General features: G+C 41.0%; 1 protein-coding gene across 1 annotated transcript in view; it reads right to left on the bottom strand.

Moving 5' to 3' along the window:
- The window catches only part of usta (uronyl 2-sulfotransferase a), an 86435-nt gene that overhangs the window by 23264 nt on the left and 42729 nt on the right, over window positions 1–20442 (bottom strand). The window contains exon 6 of the mRNA XM_072581336.1: window positions 332–429. Within this exon, the coding sequence (XP_072437437.1) occupies window positions 332–429 (98 nt within the window). The remainder of the gene's footprint in view (window positions 1–331; window positions 430–20442) is intronic.

The following is a 20442-nucleotide window of genomic DNA, read 5'->3' as shown; positions in this document are numbered from 1 at the left end:
ATGGTTTTGTTTAGATGTAACATACCTTCTACTCCAGTGTTCCATTAGCCTTAATCTTTTACATTTTACACAATAACCTGTCCTTGGATCTTTTGACTCAGTATATCTCCTAACGCTGATTCCTAGAATATTCTATTCAGTCCATCCCTAATATAAAATAACTGCCTCACTATGTTGATTACTTATTTTGTTTCAGTTAATTCTTATCTAAATTTTAATCCACGATACCAATCATTTTAGTATTCTGATGTCACTTACAAGATGAAGGCTGTTTGTTTAAGAATACATCATATTAAATTAGAAAGAGAAATAACTGGCAAATTTCTCTCACCTGCATTTGGGATGCTGCCCACAGAAGTATGGAATAATGTAGAACACCCGGGGATTGTTGCATTCTGGGTAATTTTCTAAAATGCAATCACTGATATCCTGTAGAACAAGGGAAACCATTAAGATAAAAGAATGTAGAATGATATAGCACAAGAGTAGAACATTTGGATTATAATGTCTCCACTTTTCGAGGAGATGCTGGAGATCAACGTCAAGTGTGGGGTGCTGGAAAAGCATAACAGGTCAGGCAGCATCAGATTCCTGATGAAGGGCTTATGCCCGTACTATCAATTCGCCTGCTCCTCCAATGTCGCCTGACCTGCTGTGCTTTTCCAGCACCACACACTCTACCTTCCACATTTCTAGAGCTATCTAATTAATTCTGTGCTTTTGCTCTTTCAACACAGTCTTGTAATGGTTTTCTTTTCAATTATTTATCTAATTTTATTTCTAATGGACTTTTTTTTGGTCACCAGCCACCAGATATTGGATCCCACATCACAACAATGCTCCATATTTAATAAAGTATGTTCCTTCATTTCACCTTTAGTTCTTACGTCAACGACCTTAAAACTAAGTTATCTGGTTACTGACCCTTCTTCAATTGGAAACAGTTTTCCCTTCTTTACTCCATTAAGATTATTAATGATTTTGAATGCCTCTGTCAAATATCCTGTTAAATGTTTCTTCGCGAAAATTAACCCTAGGTTCTTGTCTTTTCACACAGTTCAAGACTCTCAAGCTTTAGTATTATTCCTGTAAATCTCCTTTCTGGACTCAGCAAGACTTTGACATCCCTCCTTAAAGTAAGATGCCCATAGTTGAACACAATGCTCCAGCTGAGGCCAGTAAGAATACAATTTGCTGTAGCTGGCCAAAAAAAACTACTTTACAAAGCCAAAAATATTTTCTAAGTAAAATGATCCCTAAATACTACAAGCTTCCTTTTCACATTCAGCAGTGTATGGAATGATCAAAGCTCGGATTTTACAAAGCAATTAAAAACTTCAGAAACAGATCAGACACAGCAGCAACATTGCTAAAATTTATAATCAAGTTATTATCTCAGACCAATTGTAAGATCTTGCAACGTATACGTTTGCTACAGTTTTCATATTCATTTAATATATTAGGCCCAGGGACCAAAGTCTTTGTGGATACTGAAAGGCAAGCAGAGAATCTGAGAAGTTTAGGGATAGAATCCCAGAGTTTAGTTAGCTGCAGATCGTGGAGGATAAATATCTGGGGTGGGCAAGAGGCTGGCACTGGGGGAATGCAGAGAACTCAGTGGGTTTTATGAGATTGGGAGGGTTAGGCCGTGGAATGATTGGCTGCAGAGTGAGAAGTTGTAAAGGCAGATGTTTTTGGAGGAGGCATTGTGTCAATGGAGATGTGTTGAGTTGTCCAGCTGTCTCTCTGTCCTTGGGATTTCCAGAAACTCCTCTTTTAGTTTTGTTATTCTAACACAAAAGGATTGCCCAGCAATACTTTACATGATGAATCATCTTTGTACTGCAGTTACGGTTGCAGGTAAATGATGTAATTCTATATCTGTAAGGCCCCAAGCAGAATGAGCTTGCAACTCCAAAACGACCTTATTGAAACACTATATTATTCGGGGACCTTACAAGCTAGATGCAGAGAGGTGGCAAGCTCTTGGGAACGGGTCTAGGAACAAAGGGCATAATATCAAAGAGTCACCTATTTAAGACAGATGAGGAGGATTTTTTTTGCTCAGAGGGTAGTCAATCTGTGGAATTATTTATTGCTGAAGACTGTCGAGGCGGAGTCATTAAGTATATTCAAAACTGAGATAGATTGTTAATCAGTAAGGGATTCAAAAGTTATGGAGGTAAGGTAAGAAAGTGAAGTTGAAGATTATCAAATCAGCCATGATCTCATTGAGTGGCAGAGGAGATTCAATAAGCCAAATGGCTTACTTCTACTCCAGTGTCTTATGGTCTTATTTCAGAAGGAATGAAAAGGAGATATAATTTAGATTAAACTAATATTTTAAAAAGAACAGAAAGAGAGACAGTACTGTCTGCAATAATAAGAAAGACCAACAAATCAGAGCCAAAGACCAGACTGAAAAACATGCAATCATCTTGACCTCAAGTGCTCAACATATGATCCAACCTGGTTTCCTCCCAAAATCTCGAGCACCAGATGCCAAGCTTCAGCCAATTCAATTCACTCCATGTGACACCAAAAAATATTTCAGCATATTGGCTGCAGCAAAGGCTATAAGGCCTCAACAACATCCTGGTTGCAGTGCTGAAGAGTTGTGCTTCAGAACTAACCATGGTCTATTGCCAAGCTGTTTTAGTCTAACTCCAAAACTGGTATGTGGCCAGCAATGTGCAAAATTACCCAATTATGTCTTGTGTACAAAACGGATGACAGATCTCTTCTATCTAATTATTGTCCCATTAACGTCCTCTCAGTAAACAAGGTGGTGAAATAGACAGTCCTACCATCAGCACTGTACAACAGTAATCAATATTGGCCAAGTAGTTAACTGAATCAGCTGCAAAAATAGTGTGACTACAAAAGGTTGGGAATTCTGCGGCAAGTAACTCACCAAAAGCATGCCTACCAAATAAAGCAAACACTAGGTACTATCTTAGCTAACTACCCTTACTCAAACACACCATGCACATAAGGGGTGGCGCAGTGGTTAGCACTGCTGCCTCACAGTGCCAGGGACCAGAGTTCAATTCCGACCTCGGGCAACTGTCTGTGTGGAGTTTGCACATTCTCCCCATGTCTGCATGCGTTTCCTCCAGGTGCTCCGGTTTCCTCCCACAGTTCAAACTTGTGCAGGTTAGGTGAATTGGCCAAGCTAAATTGCTTGTCGTGTTAAGTGCATTAGTCAGGGTTAAATATAGGGGAATGGGTCTAGGTGGGTTACTCTTCGGAGGGTCGGTGTGGACCTGTTGGGCCGAAGGGCCTGTTTCCACACTGTAGGGAATTTAGTCTTAAACATGAATTAACAGGAAAACTTTGATCATTATAAATAATAAATTGCATATTAAATGGCAGATAAACTAAGACAGATCTTTTATGAATTGTGTGTCAATCTCAATCACAAAATCTCCAAAACTTTTTTCACAAACGATTTCAGCTCCCCTTCCAGCATTTAGGCTAATTCCCAGGCAACGGTAATGCAATAGTGCATAACCAACTAGAGATCTATAGACATGTCTTTCAGTAAACAAGGCAGGTTTGCACAATGTCAACTCTGCTTACTAGAGTCTGAATGGCTTAGATCCACCATTGTTACCTTTAAGAAAAAGAAAGAGCTGCAGAAATTCTAATCTGATTTATATTATGCCTATTCTCAGCTTCTGGATCTTGTTGCCATTTTCTTCATTTACCTGCTTTGCACCACTGGGTTCATCATCTGAGCTCTGATGGCTTTATACCCTTTTATATGGTTTCAACCATATTCAGTCTCATCAGGATTTTTGGTTTCAAATTGGATTCAAAAGTAATTGGATGGGTAAGTTCAATTTTTCAGTTCCCCTCATCAGAGTCTGTCTATAAACACATATGCTTTGAAACCACAGATTCCATCATGTGTGTTCCAACAACAGTCAAGAATCTCAACAATTTCAAGGACAAAGCATCTAACTTGACTAACACTCCAACTACTACTAAACATTCAATTCCTCCAACACATTGGCACACAGTGGCAGTCAATGCAATATACAATGCATTCCAACAACACATCCTTTGACAGCATCTTCCAACCAGTTTTACCACCTGGAAAGGCACTGGCAGATGTGTGGGAGCACCGCCACTTGCAAATTCCTCTAACTCGCAGATTAATCCGGTTTCACTTTTGTTCAGCTACAATACTGGAATTTCCTCCTGAATTACACAATATGCATTTCCAATGCATGGGCTGCTGCAGATCAAGGAGGCAGCTCCCAACAACCTCCTCAAGGAAAAATACAAGATGGGTGATGGATCTTAATCATCAGCAAATGTACTTCCCATGAATATATAACAAAAACCCACAAATGAGAGACTTCATAAGGTATACGGAAAAGAAGAGAAACTAAGGTTCCTTTCATCAGGAGCAGATCTGATAAGAGTTCATACTTATAAGGATTTTGATAAATTAATTGATCAAATTATTTCTACTGAATGATAAATAATTAATATGGGGGCATCTTTAAGACGATCAAATAGGGGCATGACACCAGGTTATAGTCCTTCTCAGGTGAAGTCTTCACCTGACGACAAAGCAGCACTTTGAAAGCTTGTGATTTCAAATAAACCTGTTGGACCATAATTTGGCGTCATCAGACTTCTGACATTATCCACTCCAGTCCAACACAGGCACCTCCACGTGAAAATGAGGAAGAAATCAGATTTTTTTTAATGGATCGTATAGAACTCCAAAAGGACAATGACAAGTTGGTGGAGTGTGAGAATGGCTGGCAGATGAGGTTCAATGTAGAGAAGTGGGAGGTGACGCACGTTTGTCAGAAGAACATTGAAAGACAATATAAAATAGGGGGTACTTTTCTACAGAAATATCAGAAACAGAGAGACCTGTGTGTATATGTGCAGAGAGAGCAGGACAGGTGGAGAGAGCATTTCATAAAACATACAATCTTCTTGCTTATTGATAAAACAGAGTACAAGAGCAAGGAGATAATATTGAACTTGGACAAGACACTTGTTAAGATCTCAGCTGAAGTAATGTGGACAAGTCGCAAATGCCACATTACAAAAAAGAAGTGAATGCATTAGCGAGACTGCAGAAGTGATTTATAAGAATGGTTCCAGGAAAGGGAAACTTCAGTTATGAAAATAGAGTGAAGTTGGGACTGCTCTCCTTGAAGAGAAGAAGGCTGAGAAGAGATTTGATAGAGGTTTTCGAAACCATGAGTGGGCTAGATAGAGCAGATAAGGGAGAACTGTTCCTGCTCACACAAGAAAAAAGGAAGAAAAGACATAGATTTAATGAGATGTGCGAACGAATGAAAAGTGATATGAGAAAATAACTTTTTCGCACAAGTAGTTAGTGTATGGAATGCACTGCCTAGAAATATGCTGGAGGCAGGTTCGATTGAGGCATTCAAGAGGCATTGAATGATTATTTGAGTATAAATAATGAGTAGAGTATGGAGAAAAGCATACATTTGGCACTAGGTAATAGAACTAGTGCAGGTGATCAGGCTGAATGGCCTCCTTCCGTGCCATGACAAATCTGTCATGCAGACATTGTTAGGAAAGGAATACCTCACCAGTAATAGCGGTGGAAATGAAATCCAGCATACTTTTTAACAGAGAAGTGAAGATATGTTCAAGAAAGATATGCGCAAAATCCAATTATTATGGAGCTGAGGAAAATGCTGCCACCAAAGCATAGATTGAAATCCAGCACTGAATGAAAGCAAGCTTCAATCTGAAGGAACCACTTTCCAAAACAATGAATAGGAATGATTTGATGGAGCTATGTTACATAGGGTTGTACAGAGAAACAGGTCATTTGTTCAACAGGTTTGTGTTCATGATCAAATTCCCCACAAGCTTCATTCAGTCTTATTTAACCTAACATAATAATATCTTCCCAATTCTTTCTTTCTCATATTTATTGAACTTTCCTTACATTTATTTATTCCAGTATCTATTTAATGTCATTGCAAGTTCCATCTTCTCATCAATACTGAACTTACTATAGTCCTGAATTTTGCGCGGCTAAACCCGAGATACTATCGCCCTCGCACCACCTCCTCTAACCAGAAGGATCTGTACAGTAAAGTTTTTTCTTTTCTTTTATATATTTAAGTGCATTGTTTGGTTTTAGTTAGTTGAGTTAAAGCTAAGGCTTACAATGGCAGGGGACCTCAGATCTGGGGGATGTGCCTCTTGCTTGATGTGGGAGCTCAGAGAAGAGGCTGATGTCCCTGACTCTTACACTTGCAAGAAGTGTGTCCAATTGCAGCTCTTGTTTGACCGCATGACGGCTCTGGAACTACGATGGACTCACTGTGGAGCATCTGCGATGCTGAGGAGGTCGTGGATAGCACGTTTAGTGAATTAGTCACACCGCAGATTAGAACTGCTGAGGGAGACAGTGAATGGGTGACCAAAAGGCAGAGAAAAAGTACGAAGGCAGTGCAGGCGTCCCCTGCGGGCATCTCCCTCCAAAACAGGTACACCATTTTGGATACTGTTGGGGGAGATGGCTCACCAGTGGATGACAGCAGTTGCCAGGATCATGGCACCATGGCGAGCTTTGCTGTTCAGAAGGGCGGGACAAAGACTCATACGGCCATAGTCATAGGAGATTCTATTGTAAGGGGAGTAGGTAATCGGGTTCTGTGGCCGAAAACAAGACTCCCGGATGGCATGTTGCCTCCCAGGTGCTAGGGTCAGGGATGCCACCGATCAGCTGCAGAACGTTCTAAATGCGGCTGAACCAAAGTCTTGTACGATTTTAACATGACCTGCCAGCTCTTATACTCAATACCCAATCCGATGAAGGCAAGCATACCATAGGCCTTCTTGACCACTCTATCCACCTGTGCAGTCACCTTCAGGGTACAATGGACCTGAACTCCCAGATTTCTCTGCTCATCAATTTTTCCCAAGACTCTTCCATTTACAGTATAGTTCGCTCTAGGCTTGGAGGGCCGAAGGGCCTGTTCCTGGGCTGTAAATGTTCTTTGTTCTTTATTTGAGGCAAATAGAAATGATTAATAATGGAAATGTTTAAGATCTGCACAAGCTCAGGAAATAGGTAAAGAAACAAAATTATATTTAAAAGACAGAGAAAGACCATTGAGGATATCCCATGTCATGTTGAAACAATGAAATATGACTCCCCATAAAGCACCACTCTGTCAGCAGTCAAGTCATTTCATGAGAAAGGAAAAGAAAAAGGCTAATTCAATGAGGACAAATAATTAAAAGACTCAGCATTTTGATCAATGAAGATTATTGAAAAGGAATTTCAGGAAATACAAAATAACTGCAAATTGTATCACCAACAGGAGTTATACCTGCCCAATTACATGAATGGACAAGATCCCATGGCACTAGCAAAGAAGAGGAGCAATCCTGGCATCTTAGACCATATTTAGCCCTCAAAACAGCATGATTACAACAAGTTATCTGGTGAGTAAATTGTTCTTTTTGAAATCTGGCTGTACAGGGTTGGCTGCCTTATTTCCTTTTTTATAAAAGTGACTGCACTTGATTGCTTTTGAAGTATTCAAGGATTTTAAAATGTGTTCTTTAAATTCAAATTATATTCCTTTTTCCACTGCTACCATCTTTGGGCTTTCTTTATCTGAACATCCAGATCTAGAAATCCCATTACCTTTCACCATCCTTCCTGTCCCAAACACCTCAAGCTCTTAAACTCTGACCTCCATCATATCTATGTTGTGACCATTCTCACATGGTTGAACAACCACCTCCCAGTGCCCCAATACATGACATCCAGAGCACTCTTATTACTCTCTTATCCTTGTAGGAGCAAATTCCTGCAGATGGTGGTATCTGTAATGAAAACAATGCTATCTGACCTGCTGCGATCTCCAGCATTTGTTGTTTTCAGTACTCTCTTGTCCTTCCTTAACCCTAACACCATCCCAACAATGCTGAGACAATACCCCTGGCTCCAATATGCCAGTTCACCTGCAACCAGAAGCATTTTTTTTAAAAGGTATGACGTACATTAACAGCATAGTTAAATAAAGTAGCAATGCCACTGAAAATGCACTCAGAATCTTATAATAATATAAAACAAAGAAGTACGGATGCTGGAGAATTGCTGGTACAACTCAGAAGATCTGGCAGCATTTGTGGGGAGAGAGCAGAGTTTTGAATCAGGTGACTATTCACCAGAATTCTTGCGAAGAAAAGTCACGGACCAGAAACATTAACTCTGCTTTCGCCCCATAGATGCTGCGAGACATGCTGAGTTTTGCCAGCAATTGCTGTTTGAGAACCTTACAAGATGGCTCCCAGAAGTCATTTGGCTGCTTCTGTTGATTCATGACTGCCAAAAGCAGACAGACTGATATGTAATCTCCATATCAACTGCCGAGGAGACATTGAGAACTGGATCAACACTTGGACAATACAATGAGTTCTTCTAAAGGAATAAGAATTCAAAGTTTATGGAAGAACACAAGATTGGAAGAGCATTCCAGGACATCCCAGAGTAACTACCCTTTTTTGCCTGGTGAAAAAATGAGACTCAATATTAACGTGGCAGCCATTTTTGCTCTGGTTGTGATGAGAGAGACTGAGAGCTACCAGTGAGGACAGAATTCCAAGACGAATTTGCAGTGACACCACTGAAGAGAAGTGTTCTCAAAAGAAGATAGAGGAAAGTAAAACAGCGAAAGGACTGCAGTGCTTAACAGGCTACCAAGGGCCATAATCTGCAGTGACACAAAAGTAAAATAGAGGAGCCTTTATTCCCTCCAGAACCTGTCCTACTCAGTCCACCCTTAGGAGGATCGCCAACTATTCAACAACAGAAGCCATTGCAGCTGCTGATTTCTGACTTCAAATTTTCAAACCCTTCATCTTTGGACAAAAAAAAACTTTCAAGCAATCGAAGCCTGCAACAATAACAAAGGACTGATCCTAATTTCATCTTTATAAACTGTTTTTTGTTCCTATCAAATTTTAATCTTTTTATCTTTATTTTTAACAAATAACAGTATTTTTTTTTAAACTAGTGACTTTCAGCGACAGTCGCATAACTAATTTATGCTGTGTTTAAAGCATAATGCTATGCAGCTGGTTCTTTTAAATTAAAACATTCAAAAGAGTAAAAAGAGACATTCTTGATGTGCATTGATTGTTCCCTTAATCTTGAGCCAGGATGCCCAGGTTCAAGCCCTATCTGTTCCACAGTTGTGGAATAGCATCTTTGAACAGGTTGATTAGAAAATAGATTAAAAAATACAAAAGAGTAAAAGGGGATTAAATGAGCTATATCAATTTACTGTTCATGAGCCACTGTGAAGATAACCTTCCTGAATTATTTGAAGGATGAACAAAATAGGCATTTTAGGGCAATGTAGTAAGCATAATATATTGAATTTTTAAAAGACTTTGGGTAAGGCAAGACTGAGTTGAAACAGGCAACCAAATAGAAGGATAGCAAACAGGGTACAAAAACAAACAGTACTGTTTAATGATATTTACTCATACTGATAAGATTGGAAATCCTGTTTCCCAAGCATCAATGCCAAGAGAATTGCTGTTTCCTATTTACATTAAGAGACACACACACTTATGCGGACAGTGTAAGATGGTCATTCAATGGGAAATTCACGAAAACCTTCTTTGCCCAAAGACTGATTAAAGTCACAAAGAGGCAGGGTGACTATCATTTAAGGGATGCCAGATAAACACACAAGACAGAAATAAAGGATATTCGATGGGAATGAGATGGACAACCTTGTAAAAACTAAAAGAACTGCAAATGCTGGAAACCAGAAACAAAAAAAAAACAGAAATTGTTGGAAAAGCTCAGCAGGTTTGGTAGCACCTGTGCAAAGAAAGCAGAATTAATGCCTCAATGACCCTTCCTCAGAAGAATAAACCTGTGCTGAGCACCACTTGGCAAACTGATCTGATTTTTGTTCTATAAATACTAATCGACAATACGATACTACCCTACCAAAAGAATTGTCGAGCTGTGCAATGGGGTCACGATGCTATTCAGAGTTGAAATGTCATGGTATTTGTTAAGGCTCTCTGAGCTAGCACTACAATGCCAGCTGTAGATCAATTGGTGCAACTCTCAGTCACAAAGTTGAGGGTTTGTGTGCCTCAACAGAGATGTGAGCACATAAATCTAGGATTACAGTTTCTAGATTTAGGAAAGGTTGTAGCAGACTGGAAGCTAACAAATATCACACCTCCATTCAAGGATGGGAGGCCAAACACAGGAAACTATTAATTTAGCTAAACATCTCAGGGATGTGTTAGAATCAATCATTAAAGAGATTAAAGAGAAATGTGCGATTGGGAAAAACCCAAGGTAATCAAAGTGTCAGTGTGGTTTTGTCAAATCATGTTTGCTGAATTTATTGGAGTTCTTTGCTATGGATAAAGGAGAACCTATAGATATACTATACATGGTTTCTAGAAGACATTTGATAAGGTGCCATGTCAAAGGCTATTGCGGAAAATAAAAGGACAAGGTGTAAGGGATAACATGAGGATGGTCAGAAGATTGATTAACTGGCAGAAAGCAGACGGTATGCACAAAATGGGTCATTACTGGATTGGTAGGATGTGGCAAGCAGAGTCCTGTAGGGGTCTCAACTTTTTACAAGTTAAATAAATAAATTAAATCAGGGAAGCAAAGTCACAATCGTTAAATTCATGGATGATACCATTGGAGTTTAGAAGAATTATGGGCGATTTGAGTTATGTGAATCAGATCCTGAATGGTCTTCACAGGAGGACATAGAAATTATGTTTCCACTTGTAGGTCTATTCAGAACTAAGTAGCTTAGTTTTAAAAGCGAGGTAATCTTTCAGGACAGAATTGAGATTTGTTTTCTCTGAGGATTGAGAGACTTTGTAACTGTGTCAGAAGGCGGTGGACCCTTCAGCGATCAAATCCCCAGGTTTTCGTGAGAACAACACTTTTTTATTTATTGAGTAAAATTAGAAAGAGCTGTTTTAAAACCGGAGCTTATAAGGACAGCTTACATTTGAAAGCAAGTAATTTGGCATCTACACTAGGCACTGTGTAAAAAAATAAAAAGTAAAACTGCGTGACCAAGCAGTAATCAAAGTTTGAGTTGCAGGAGGGGAGGGGAGAGAGAGGGAGGGAGGGGATGGGAGTGACAGAGAGAGAGGGAGGTGTCGGAGGGATAGAGAGGGAGGTTTGGGAGAGATAGAGAAAGAGAGGGATGGAAGAGAGAAAGAGAGAGACTTGTAATAGTCATTCTTGTTCAGTACAGAAACTTGGTCCGTGCCTTCTATCAAAATAGGTCTGAAAGTCAGGTAACCACAGGAACTTTGCATACTTTACAAAGCTTCGACTTTTGTGACAAATCTGGAAATACTGAGACTCGAATTCTGGCACACTACCTCTGCAAATAATAACACCTAGGAATCCTTTCCCCAAGCCTCTGCCTCTCTGTTCCTTTGAAACATCCTCATAACTAACAATTTCCCTGTCTTATGTTGCTTGATTGATAATTTGACAATTTTGTGATAACTCTCCTGTGAAGGTGCCTTGAGAAATTTTTACCATGTTAAAGGTTGTTATATAAATGAAATACATAATGTTGGTTGCATTAATGAGAATTTAATGTCACAGATTAGAAGTCAGCTGAAGAACTGAAGCAGAGAAATGTAGCTACAACCAGAGAAGGGTGCTTATAAACAGTGGCGTCACTTTTGGGATCATGGCACTTCTCTATGTTTCAAGCTCTATTACTTCCAATGTACACATTTAAAACAGACAGTTGTGTATCTTAATTAAAAAACAAATCAGCAATTAAATTGGCATTCGTGCAAATAGTTTAAGTTTCTAAGTTGCCTGTTATGTCTTAGTTTCTGTTTATATTTGGAGTGAAAACGACTGTTTGAGATATTGAATATGTGAATTATACATTGAAATGTCATTTTTTTCCAATTTTAAAACAGATTTATCTATAAAACAGAGGCAAGCATTTCAGACTTGAAGTATCTTAGAAATTGAATTAGCCCAAAAAAATCATAAGAAACCTCCACTGATGCTGCAGTGTCTAATCTGATGGCTGCTAATAATGTAATTTCGCTCCTCTGCCCCTGCCCTGCCATGTGTGATTCAAATTATGAAGTATTCCTTATTGAACAATGCTTCCCATGGGAGCCAACAATGTGAGAGGGACTGAAAGTCAGTCAGACCTTGGTCAGGCATACAGTCTGTCAATTTAGAGGTTAGTTCAGATTGTGGTTCACGCAGCTGTGCTTATCACTGCCAGTTTATGGTGATCAGCATGTAGAATTGTTAAATCCTGCTCATACCAATGTACCAACTGTAATCAATAGGAACTGTAATGTAATGTCCTTTTAAATAAATGAACAAACGAATATGGTGCAGTTGTAGGAAATGTAAAGTCAACAGGCAGATGAAACCAAAAACAGGCAGTGCAGTTAGCTGTACAGATGATGGCTGGAGAAGAATAGAGTTAGGTATTATATGGAAAGCATTGCAGAGATTTGTGAACATATATATTTTTATTCTGCAAAGACAGTAGACACATACTAACTGTAAAACTTGAAAAGAACTTAAGATTCAGGGGTGCAAATGCAAAGAACTTAACAAGTAGGAGGGCCTATATTAAAGGGTAGAAATTAAGGTAGAGAATACTAACGTAGCAGTTATATTAAATCTAGACAGATAATTGGATATCCAAATTTTTTTGAGTCAATTTTGTGTTCTCCTTCCTGCCAATTGCCTCCAACACCTTTCGTCCTGGTTCCTACTCAATTTCAGTCTGGTGTTTTTCTAATGATTTGGTTATTTGGAGGTTATTCAACCTACCAACTTGCTTGGAATATTTATATGCTTGCCCTTATTCTTTTAGCCTAATCTGAAGACATTTACTTTCCAGTGCTCTTGGTCCTAATCAGAAACCTGTCATTCTTTTTCTCTTTACAAGAAAACTTTTATAATTCAAGATTTTCTGTTTTATAAATTAAATATTGTAATTCATCACAATCCCTCACTACGTTGCTAATGAAACAATCAATGTTTCCAATTCATCCATCTCTTACTTGGCAATTCTATAGCTTATGACTAAAACCTAGCCAGTTCCTGGGGGAAAAAGAAATCAGTAAGGGGTCTTCACAGTATCCTGGAATGAAAAGTTCCAGAGTTCTGAATGTTCCTGGATCTTGGTATACGCATGCTCATGCTTCTAAAGGTTTCAAAATGCTCATGTAAATTGTATCTTCACTTTCAACCTTTCTCTTTTCCATTATCATCTTTCCTACTCTCTCTAGTTCATTTATCATCTTGAGACCTCCCACCTTCAATACAATTCTGAAGGAATTCTGCAGCAAATAACTCACTTATGTCTGTCCCAAAGCCTGCCTGCCATCTCCAGGGCAGGCTTTGGGGAATGGAATACTTGTTATGGAACACTCTCCACTTACCTAGATCTGTTCTGCTCCAATGCTCAAGAAGCTCAACACCATTAAGGGAAAAGCAGTCTCCTGAGTGCAGCCTTCCACCAGCAGTGCAGTGGCAATAATGTGCACCACAAACTATTGTAGTTTGTCAAGCCTCTTTCAAATCCTGTGATTTACATTACCCAGGAGAACAAAGCAGATGCATGGCAACACCACAATCTGCAGGTTCCCTTTCAAATCCTACACCATCCTGATTTCCAAGTGTATCATCATACTGTCACCAATTTTGAGTCAAAAATCCTGGAACAATTGAAAATTGGCATGGAGGCAGAGTCGAGGAATCAGACATCATGCAGAGCCCTGGTAATAGGGGACTCCATAGTGAGAGGGACTGAAAGGGGTTCCTGCGGCAACAGGCAGGATTTGAGGATACTGTGTTTCCTTCCTGATGCCAGGATTCAGGACGTCACCAACAAAGTGCAGGGAATCCTCAAGGGTGAAGGTGAAGAGCCAGAGGTGGTGGTGCATGTTGGCACAAATGACATTGGAAAGGAAGGGCATTCTACAGCGGAGCTTCAGAGAACTTGGAAGAAAGCTGAAAAGCAGGACTTGCAGGGTGGTTATCTCCGGTTTGCTTCCAGTTCCTCGGGCTGCAGAGGGCAGGAACAGGGAGATAGTGGACTTGAATGCGTGGCTGCGGAAAGCAAGGATCTCAATTCTTGGATCACTGGGATATGTTTTGCGGTATGAATAAATTATACAAGAGGGCTGGGTTGCACCTTAATAGGTCGGGGAACCAGCATTCTGGCAGGCAGGCTTGCCACTGCAATACAGGTGTGTTTGAACTAAGTAGTGGAGACGGGTGGGGGGTGGGGAGGAGGGGTCAAACTGGAAATTTAAGAAGGAAGTTAAAGGGAAAGTGAGAATAAGAGAAGTTAAGAAAGACAACAGAATCAACGGAGCAGTAAACTCAAGAAGGGATCATACAGTACGTTCAAGTGAAATGGGGATTGATAGGAAGGGTGAGGGGAGTAACAAATTAAAAATATTATATATGCATGAACAAAGCATAAGAAATAAGGTGGATGAGCTTGAGGCTCAGTTGGAAATTGACAGGTACGATGTTGTGGGGCCAACTGAGACATGGCTTCAAGTGGACAGGGCCTGGGAAATGAATATTCAAGGCAATACGTGCCATTGAAAGGACAGACCGATGGGCAGAGGGGGTGGGGTGGCCCTGTTGGTGAGGAATGATATTCAGTCCCTTGTGAGGGGGAACACAGAATCAGGAGATGTAGAGTCAGTATGGATAGAGCTGAGAAATTCTAAGGGTAGAAAGACCCTAATGGGAGTTATCTACAGGTTCCAAACAGTAGTCTGGATGTAGGGTGTAAGTTGAATCAGGAGTTGAAATTGGCCTGTCACAAAGGTATTACTACAGTTGTTACGGGGGATTTCAACTTGCAGGTAGACTGGGAGATGGATCCCAAATGGCACTCCACTGGTCACAAGCTTCCAAGATGGATTCTTAGAACAGCTTGTACTGGAGCCTACCAAGGAGAAGGCAATTCTGGATCTAGTGTTGTGCAATGAACTGGATTTGATCAGGGACCTCGAAGTAAAGGAGCCATTAGGAGGTAGTGACCATAATATGATAAGTTTTAATCTGCAATTTGAGGGGGAGAAGGGAGAATCGGAAGTGTCAGTATTGCAGTTGAACAAAGGGAACTATGGAGCTATGAGGGAGGAGCTGGCCAAAGTTCAATGGTTCAATACCCTAGCATGGATGGCAGTGGAACAACAATGGCAGGTAGTTCTGGATATAATGCAGAAGGTGTAGGATCAGTTCATTCCAAAGAGCAAGAAAGATCCTAAGGGGAGGCAGGGGCAGCCCTGGCTGATGAGGGACGTTCAGGACTGTATAAAGATAAAAGAGAAGACATATAACATAGCAAAGATGAACAGGAAGTGGGAGGACTGGGAAACTTTTAAAGAGCAACAGAGGGTAATAAAAAATGCAATATGCGGAGAGAAAAATGAGGTACGAAGGCAAACCGGCCAAAAATATAAAGGAGGATAGTAAAAGCTTTTTTAGGTATGTGAAAAGGAAAAAAAAAAGGTTAAGACTAAAATTGAGCCCTTGAAGACAGAAACGGGTGAATTTATTATGGGGAAAAAGGAAATGGCAGGAGAGTTGAATAGGTACTTTGGATCTGTCTTCACTGGGGAAGACACAAGCAATTTCCCAGATGTAATAGTGGCTGAGGGACCTAGGGTAATGGATGAACTGAAAGGAATTTATATTAGGCAGGAAATGGTGTTGGATAGATTTTCAGAACTAAAGGCTGATAAGTCCCTGGGACCTGATGATCTGCATCCCAGGATACTTAAGGAGGTGGCTCTAGAAATCGAGGACACATTGGTAATCATTTTCCATTGTTCTATCGATTCAGGATCAGTTCCTGTGGATTGGAGGGTGGCTAATATTGTCCCATATTTCAAGAAAGAGGGGAGACAGAAAACAGGGAATTATAGACCAGTTAGCCTGACGTCAGTGGTGGGAAAGATGCTGGAGTCAATTATAAAAGATGAAACGACGACTCATTTGGATAACAGTGACAGGATAGGTCAGATTCAGCATGGATTTACAAAGGGGAAATTTTGCTTGACTAGTCTTCTGGAATTTTTTGAGAATGTAACTATGAAGATGGACAAGGGAGAGCCCATGGATGTAGTGTACGTGGACTTTCAGAAAGCCTTTGATAAAGTCCCACTTAAGAGATTAGTGAGCAAAGTTAGAGCATATGGTATGGGGGGGGGGGGCTGCAAAATACTGACTTGGATTGAAAATTGGCAGGCTGACAGGAAGCAAAGAGTAGTGATAAACGGGTCCCTTTTGGAATGGCAGGCAGTGACCAATGGGGTACCACAAGGTTTGGTGCTGGCACCGCAGTTGTTTACAACATACATTAAGTATATACATGAAGATATTGAAAGCAATTTTGGCAAATTTGCTGATGACACAAAGCTGGATGACAAGGTGAAACGTGAGGAGGATGTTATGAGAATACAGGGTGACTTGGATAGGCTAGGTGAGTTGACAGATGCAGTTTAATGTGGAAAAATGTGTGGTTATCTACTTTGGTGACAAGAGCAGGAAGGCAGATTACTATCTAAATGGAGTCAAGTTAGGTAAAGGGGAAGTACAACGAGATCTAGGTGTTCTTGTACACCAGTCAATGAAAGCAAGTATGCAGGTACAGCAGGCAGTGAAGAAAGCATGCTGGCCTTCATAACAAGAGGAATTGGGTATAGGAGCAAAGAAGTCCTTCTGCAGCTGTACAGGGCCCTGGTGAGACTGCACCTAGAGTACTGTGTGCAGTTTTGGTCTCCAAATTTGAGGAAGGATATTCTGGCTATTGAGGGAGTGCAGCGTAGGTTCACGAGGTCAATTCCCAGCATGGCAGGACTATCTATAGAGTCACAGAGGTGTACAGCATGGAAACAGACCCTTCAGTCCAACCCGTCCATGCCGACCAGATATCCCAAGCCAATCTAGTCCCACCTGCCAGCACCTAGTCCATATCCCTCCAAACCCTTCCTATTCGTATATCCATCCAAATGCCTCTTAAATGTTGCAATTGTACCAGCCTCCACCACATCCTCTGGCAGTTCATTCCATAAACGTACCACCCTCTGCGTGAAAAAGTTGCCTCTTAGGTCTCTTTTATATCTTTCCTCTCTCACCCTAAACCTATGTCCTCTAGTTCTGGACTCCCCAACCCCAGGGAAAAGACTTTGTTGATTTATCCTATCCATGCCCCTCATAATTTTGTAAATGTCTATAAGGTCACCCCTCAGCCTCCGACACTCCAGGAAAAACAGCCACAGCCTGTTCAGCCTCTCCCTGTAGCTCAGATCCTCCAACCCTGGCAACATCCTTGTAAATCTTTTCTGAAACCTTTCAAGTTTCACAACATCTTTCCGATACGAAGGAGACCAGAAGCGCATGCAATATTCCAACAGTGGCCTAACCAATGTCCTGTACAGCCGCAACATGACGTCCCAACTCCTGTACTCAATACTCTGACCAATAAAGGAAAGCATACCAAACGCCTTCTTCACTATCCTATTTGCGACTCCACTTTCAAGGAGCTATGAACCTGCATTCAAGGTCTCTTTGTTCAGCAAAACTCCCAAGGACCTTACCATTAAGTGTATAAGTCCTGCTAAGATTTGCTTTCCAAAAATGCAGCACCCTACATTTATTTGAATTAAACTCCATCCGCCACTTCTCAACCCATTGGTCCATCTGGTCCAGATCCTGTTGTAATCTGAGGTAACCCTCTTCGCTGTCCACTACACCTCCAATTTTGGTGTCATCTGCAAACTTACTAACTGTACCTCTTATGTTCGCATCCAAATCATTTATGTAAATGACAAAAAGTAGAGGGCCCAGCACTGATCCTTGTGGCACTCCACTGGTCACAGGCCTCCAGTCTGAAAAACAACCCTCCACCACCACCCTCTGTCGTCTACCTTTGAGCAGTTCTCTATCCAAATGGCTAGTTCTCCCTGTATTCCATGAGATCTAACCTTGCTAATCAGTCTCCAATGCGGAACCTTGTCGAACGCCTTACTGAAGTCACATCTACTGCTCTGCCCTCATCAATCTTCTTTGTGACTTCTTCAAAAAACTCAATCAAGTTTGTAAGACATGATTTCCCACGCACAAAGCCATGTTAACTATCCCGAATCAGTCCTTGCTTTTCCAAATACATGTACATCCTGTCCTTCAGGATTCCCTCCAACAACTTGCCCACCACTGAGGTCAGGCTCACTGGTCTATAGTTCCCCTGCTTGTCTTTACCACCCTTCTTAAACAGTGGCACCATGTTTGCCAACCTCCAGTCTTCCGGCACCTCACCTGTGACTATTGATGATACAAATATCTCAGCAAGAGGCCCAGCAATCACTTCTCTAGCTTCCCACAGAGTTCTCTGATCATGTCCTGGGGATTTATCCACCTTTAACTGTTTCAAGGCATCCAGCACTTCCTCCTCTGTAATCTGGACATTTTGCAAGATGTCACCATCTATTTCCCTACAGTCTATATCTTCCATATCCTTTTCCACAGTAAATACTGATGCAAAATATTCATTTAGTATCTCCCCCATTTTCTGTGGCTCCACTCAAAAGCCACCTTGCTGATCTTTGAGGGGCCCTATTCTCTCTCTAGTTACCCTTTTGTCCTTAATATATTTGTGAAAACCCTTTGGATTCTCCTTAATTGTATTTGCCAATGCTATCTCATGTCCCTGCTTTGACCTCCTGATTTCCCTCTTAAGTATACTCCTACTTTCTTTCTATTCTTCTGAGGATTCACTCGATCTATCCTGTCCATACCTGACATATGCTTCCTTCTTTTTCTTAACCAAACCCTCAATTTCTTTAGTCATCCGGCATTCCCTATACCTACCAGCCTTCTTTTCACCCTGGCAGAAATATACTTTCTCTGGATTCTTGTTATCTCATTTCTGAAGGCTTCCCATTTTCCAGCCGTCCCTTTTCCTGCAAACATCTGCCTCCAATCAGCTTTCAAATGTTCTTGCCTAATACTGTCAAAATTGGCCTTTCTCCAATTTAGGACTTCAACTTTTAGATCTGGTCTATCCTTTTCCATCACTATTTTAAAACGAATAGAATTACGGTCGCTGGCCCCAAAGTGCTACCTCACTGACACCTTAGTCACCTGCCCTGCCTTATTTCCCAAGAGTAGGTCAAGTTTTGCACCTTCTCTCATAGTACATCCACATACTGAATCAGAAAATTGTCTTGTACACACTTAAGAAATTCCTCTCCATCTAAGCCTTTAACACTATGGTAGTCCCATTCGATGTTTGGAAAGTTAAAATCCCCTACCATAACTACCCTATTTTTCTTGCAGATAGCTGACACCTCCTTACAAGTTTGTTTGTCAATTTCCCTCTGAGTATTAGGGGGTCTATAATACAATCCCACGAAGGTGATCATCCCTTTCTTATTTCTCAGTTCCACCCAAATAACTTCCCTGGATGTATTTCCAGGAATATCCTCCCTCAGCACAGCTGTAATGCTATCCCTTTTCAAAAATGCCACTCCCCTTCCTCTCTTGCCTCCCTTTCTATCCTTCCTGTAGCATTTGTATCCTGGAACATTAAGCTGCTAGTCCTGCCCATCTCTGAGCCATGTTTCCGTAATTTCTATGATATCCCAGTCCCATGTTCCTATCCATGCCCGGAGTTCATCTGCCTTCCCTGTTAGACCCCTTGCATTGAAATAAATGCAGTTTAATTTATTAGTCCTACCTTGTCCCTGCCTGCCCTGACTGTTTGACTCACGCCTGTTCTCAACTGTACCCGTCTCAGATTGATCTCTTTCCTCACTGTCTCCCTGGGTTTAAATCCTTCCAAGCAGTTCTCGCAAATTTCCCTGCCAGTATATTAGTCCCCTTCCAATTTAGGTGCAATCCATCCTTCTTTTACAGGTCACTTCTACCCCAAATGAGATTCCAATGACCCAAAAATGTCAATCCTTCCCCCATACATCAGCTCCTCAGCCATGCATTCATCTGCTCTATCCTCCTATTCCTGCCCTCACTAGCTCGGAGCACTGGGAGTAATCCAGATATTACTACCCCTGAGGACCTCCTTTTTAAATTTCTGCCTAACTCTCTGTAATCTCTTTTCAGAGTCTCAACCATTTCCCTTCCAATGTCGTTGGTTCCAATGTGGACAATGAGCACCTGCTGGTCCCCTGTGAGAACATTCTGCACCCTCTGAGACATCCTTGATCCTGGCACCAGGGAAACAACACACCATTATGCTTTTTCTCTGCTGGCCACAGAAATGTCTGTCTGTACCTCTGACTACAGAATTCCCTAACACAATTGATCTCTTGGAAGCCAACGTACCCCTCGTTGCATTATAGCCAGGCTCAACA

Source organism: Chiloscyllium punctatum, chromosome 11, assembly GCF_047496795.1.
Source record: "Chiloscyllium punctatum isolate Juve2018m chromosome 11, sChiPun1.3, whole genome shotgun sequence".
NCBI classification, from domain to species: domain Eukaryota; kingdom Metazoa; phylum Chordata; class Chondrichthyes; order Orectolobiformes; family Hemiscylliidae; genus Chiloscyllium; species Chiloscyllium punctatum.
Note: the sequence above shows the minus strand (reverse complement) of the source record. Positions and strands in the feature narration are given on the sequence as shown.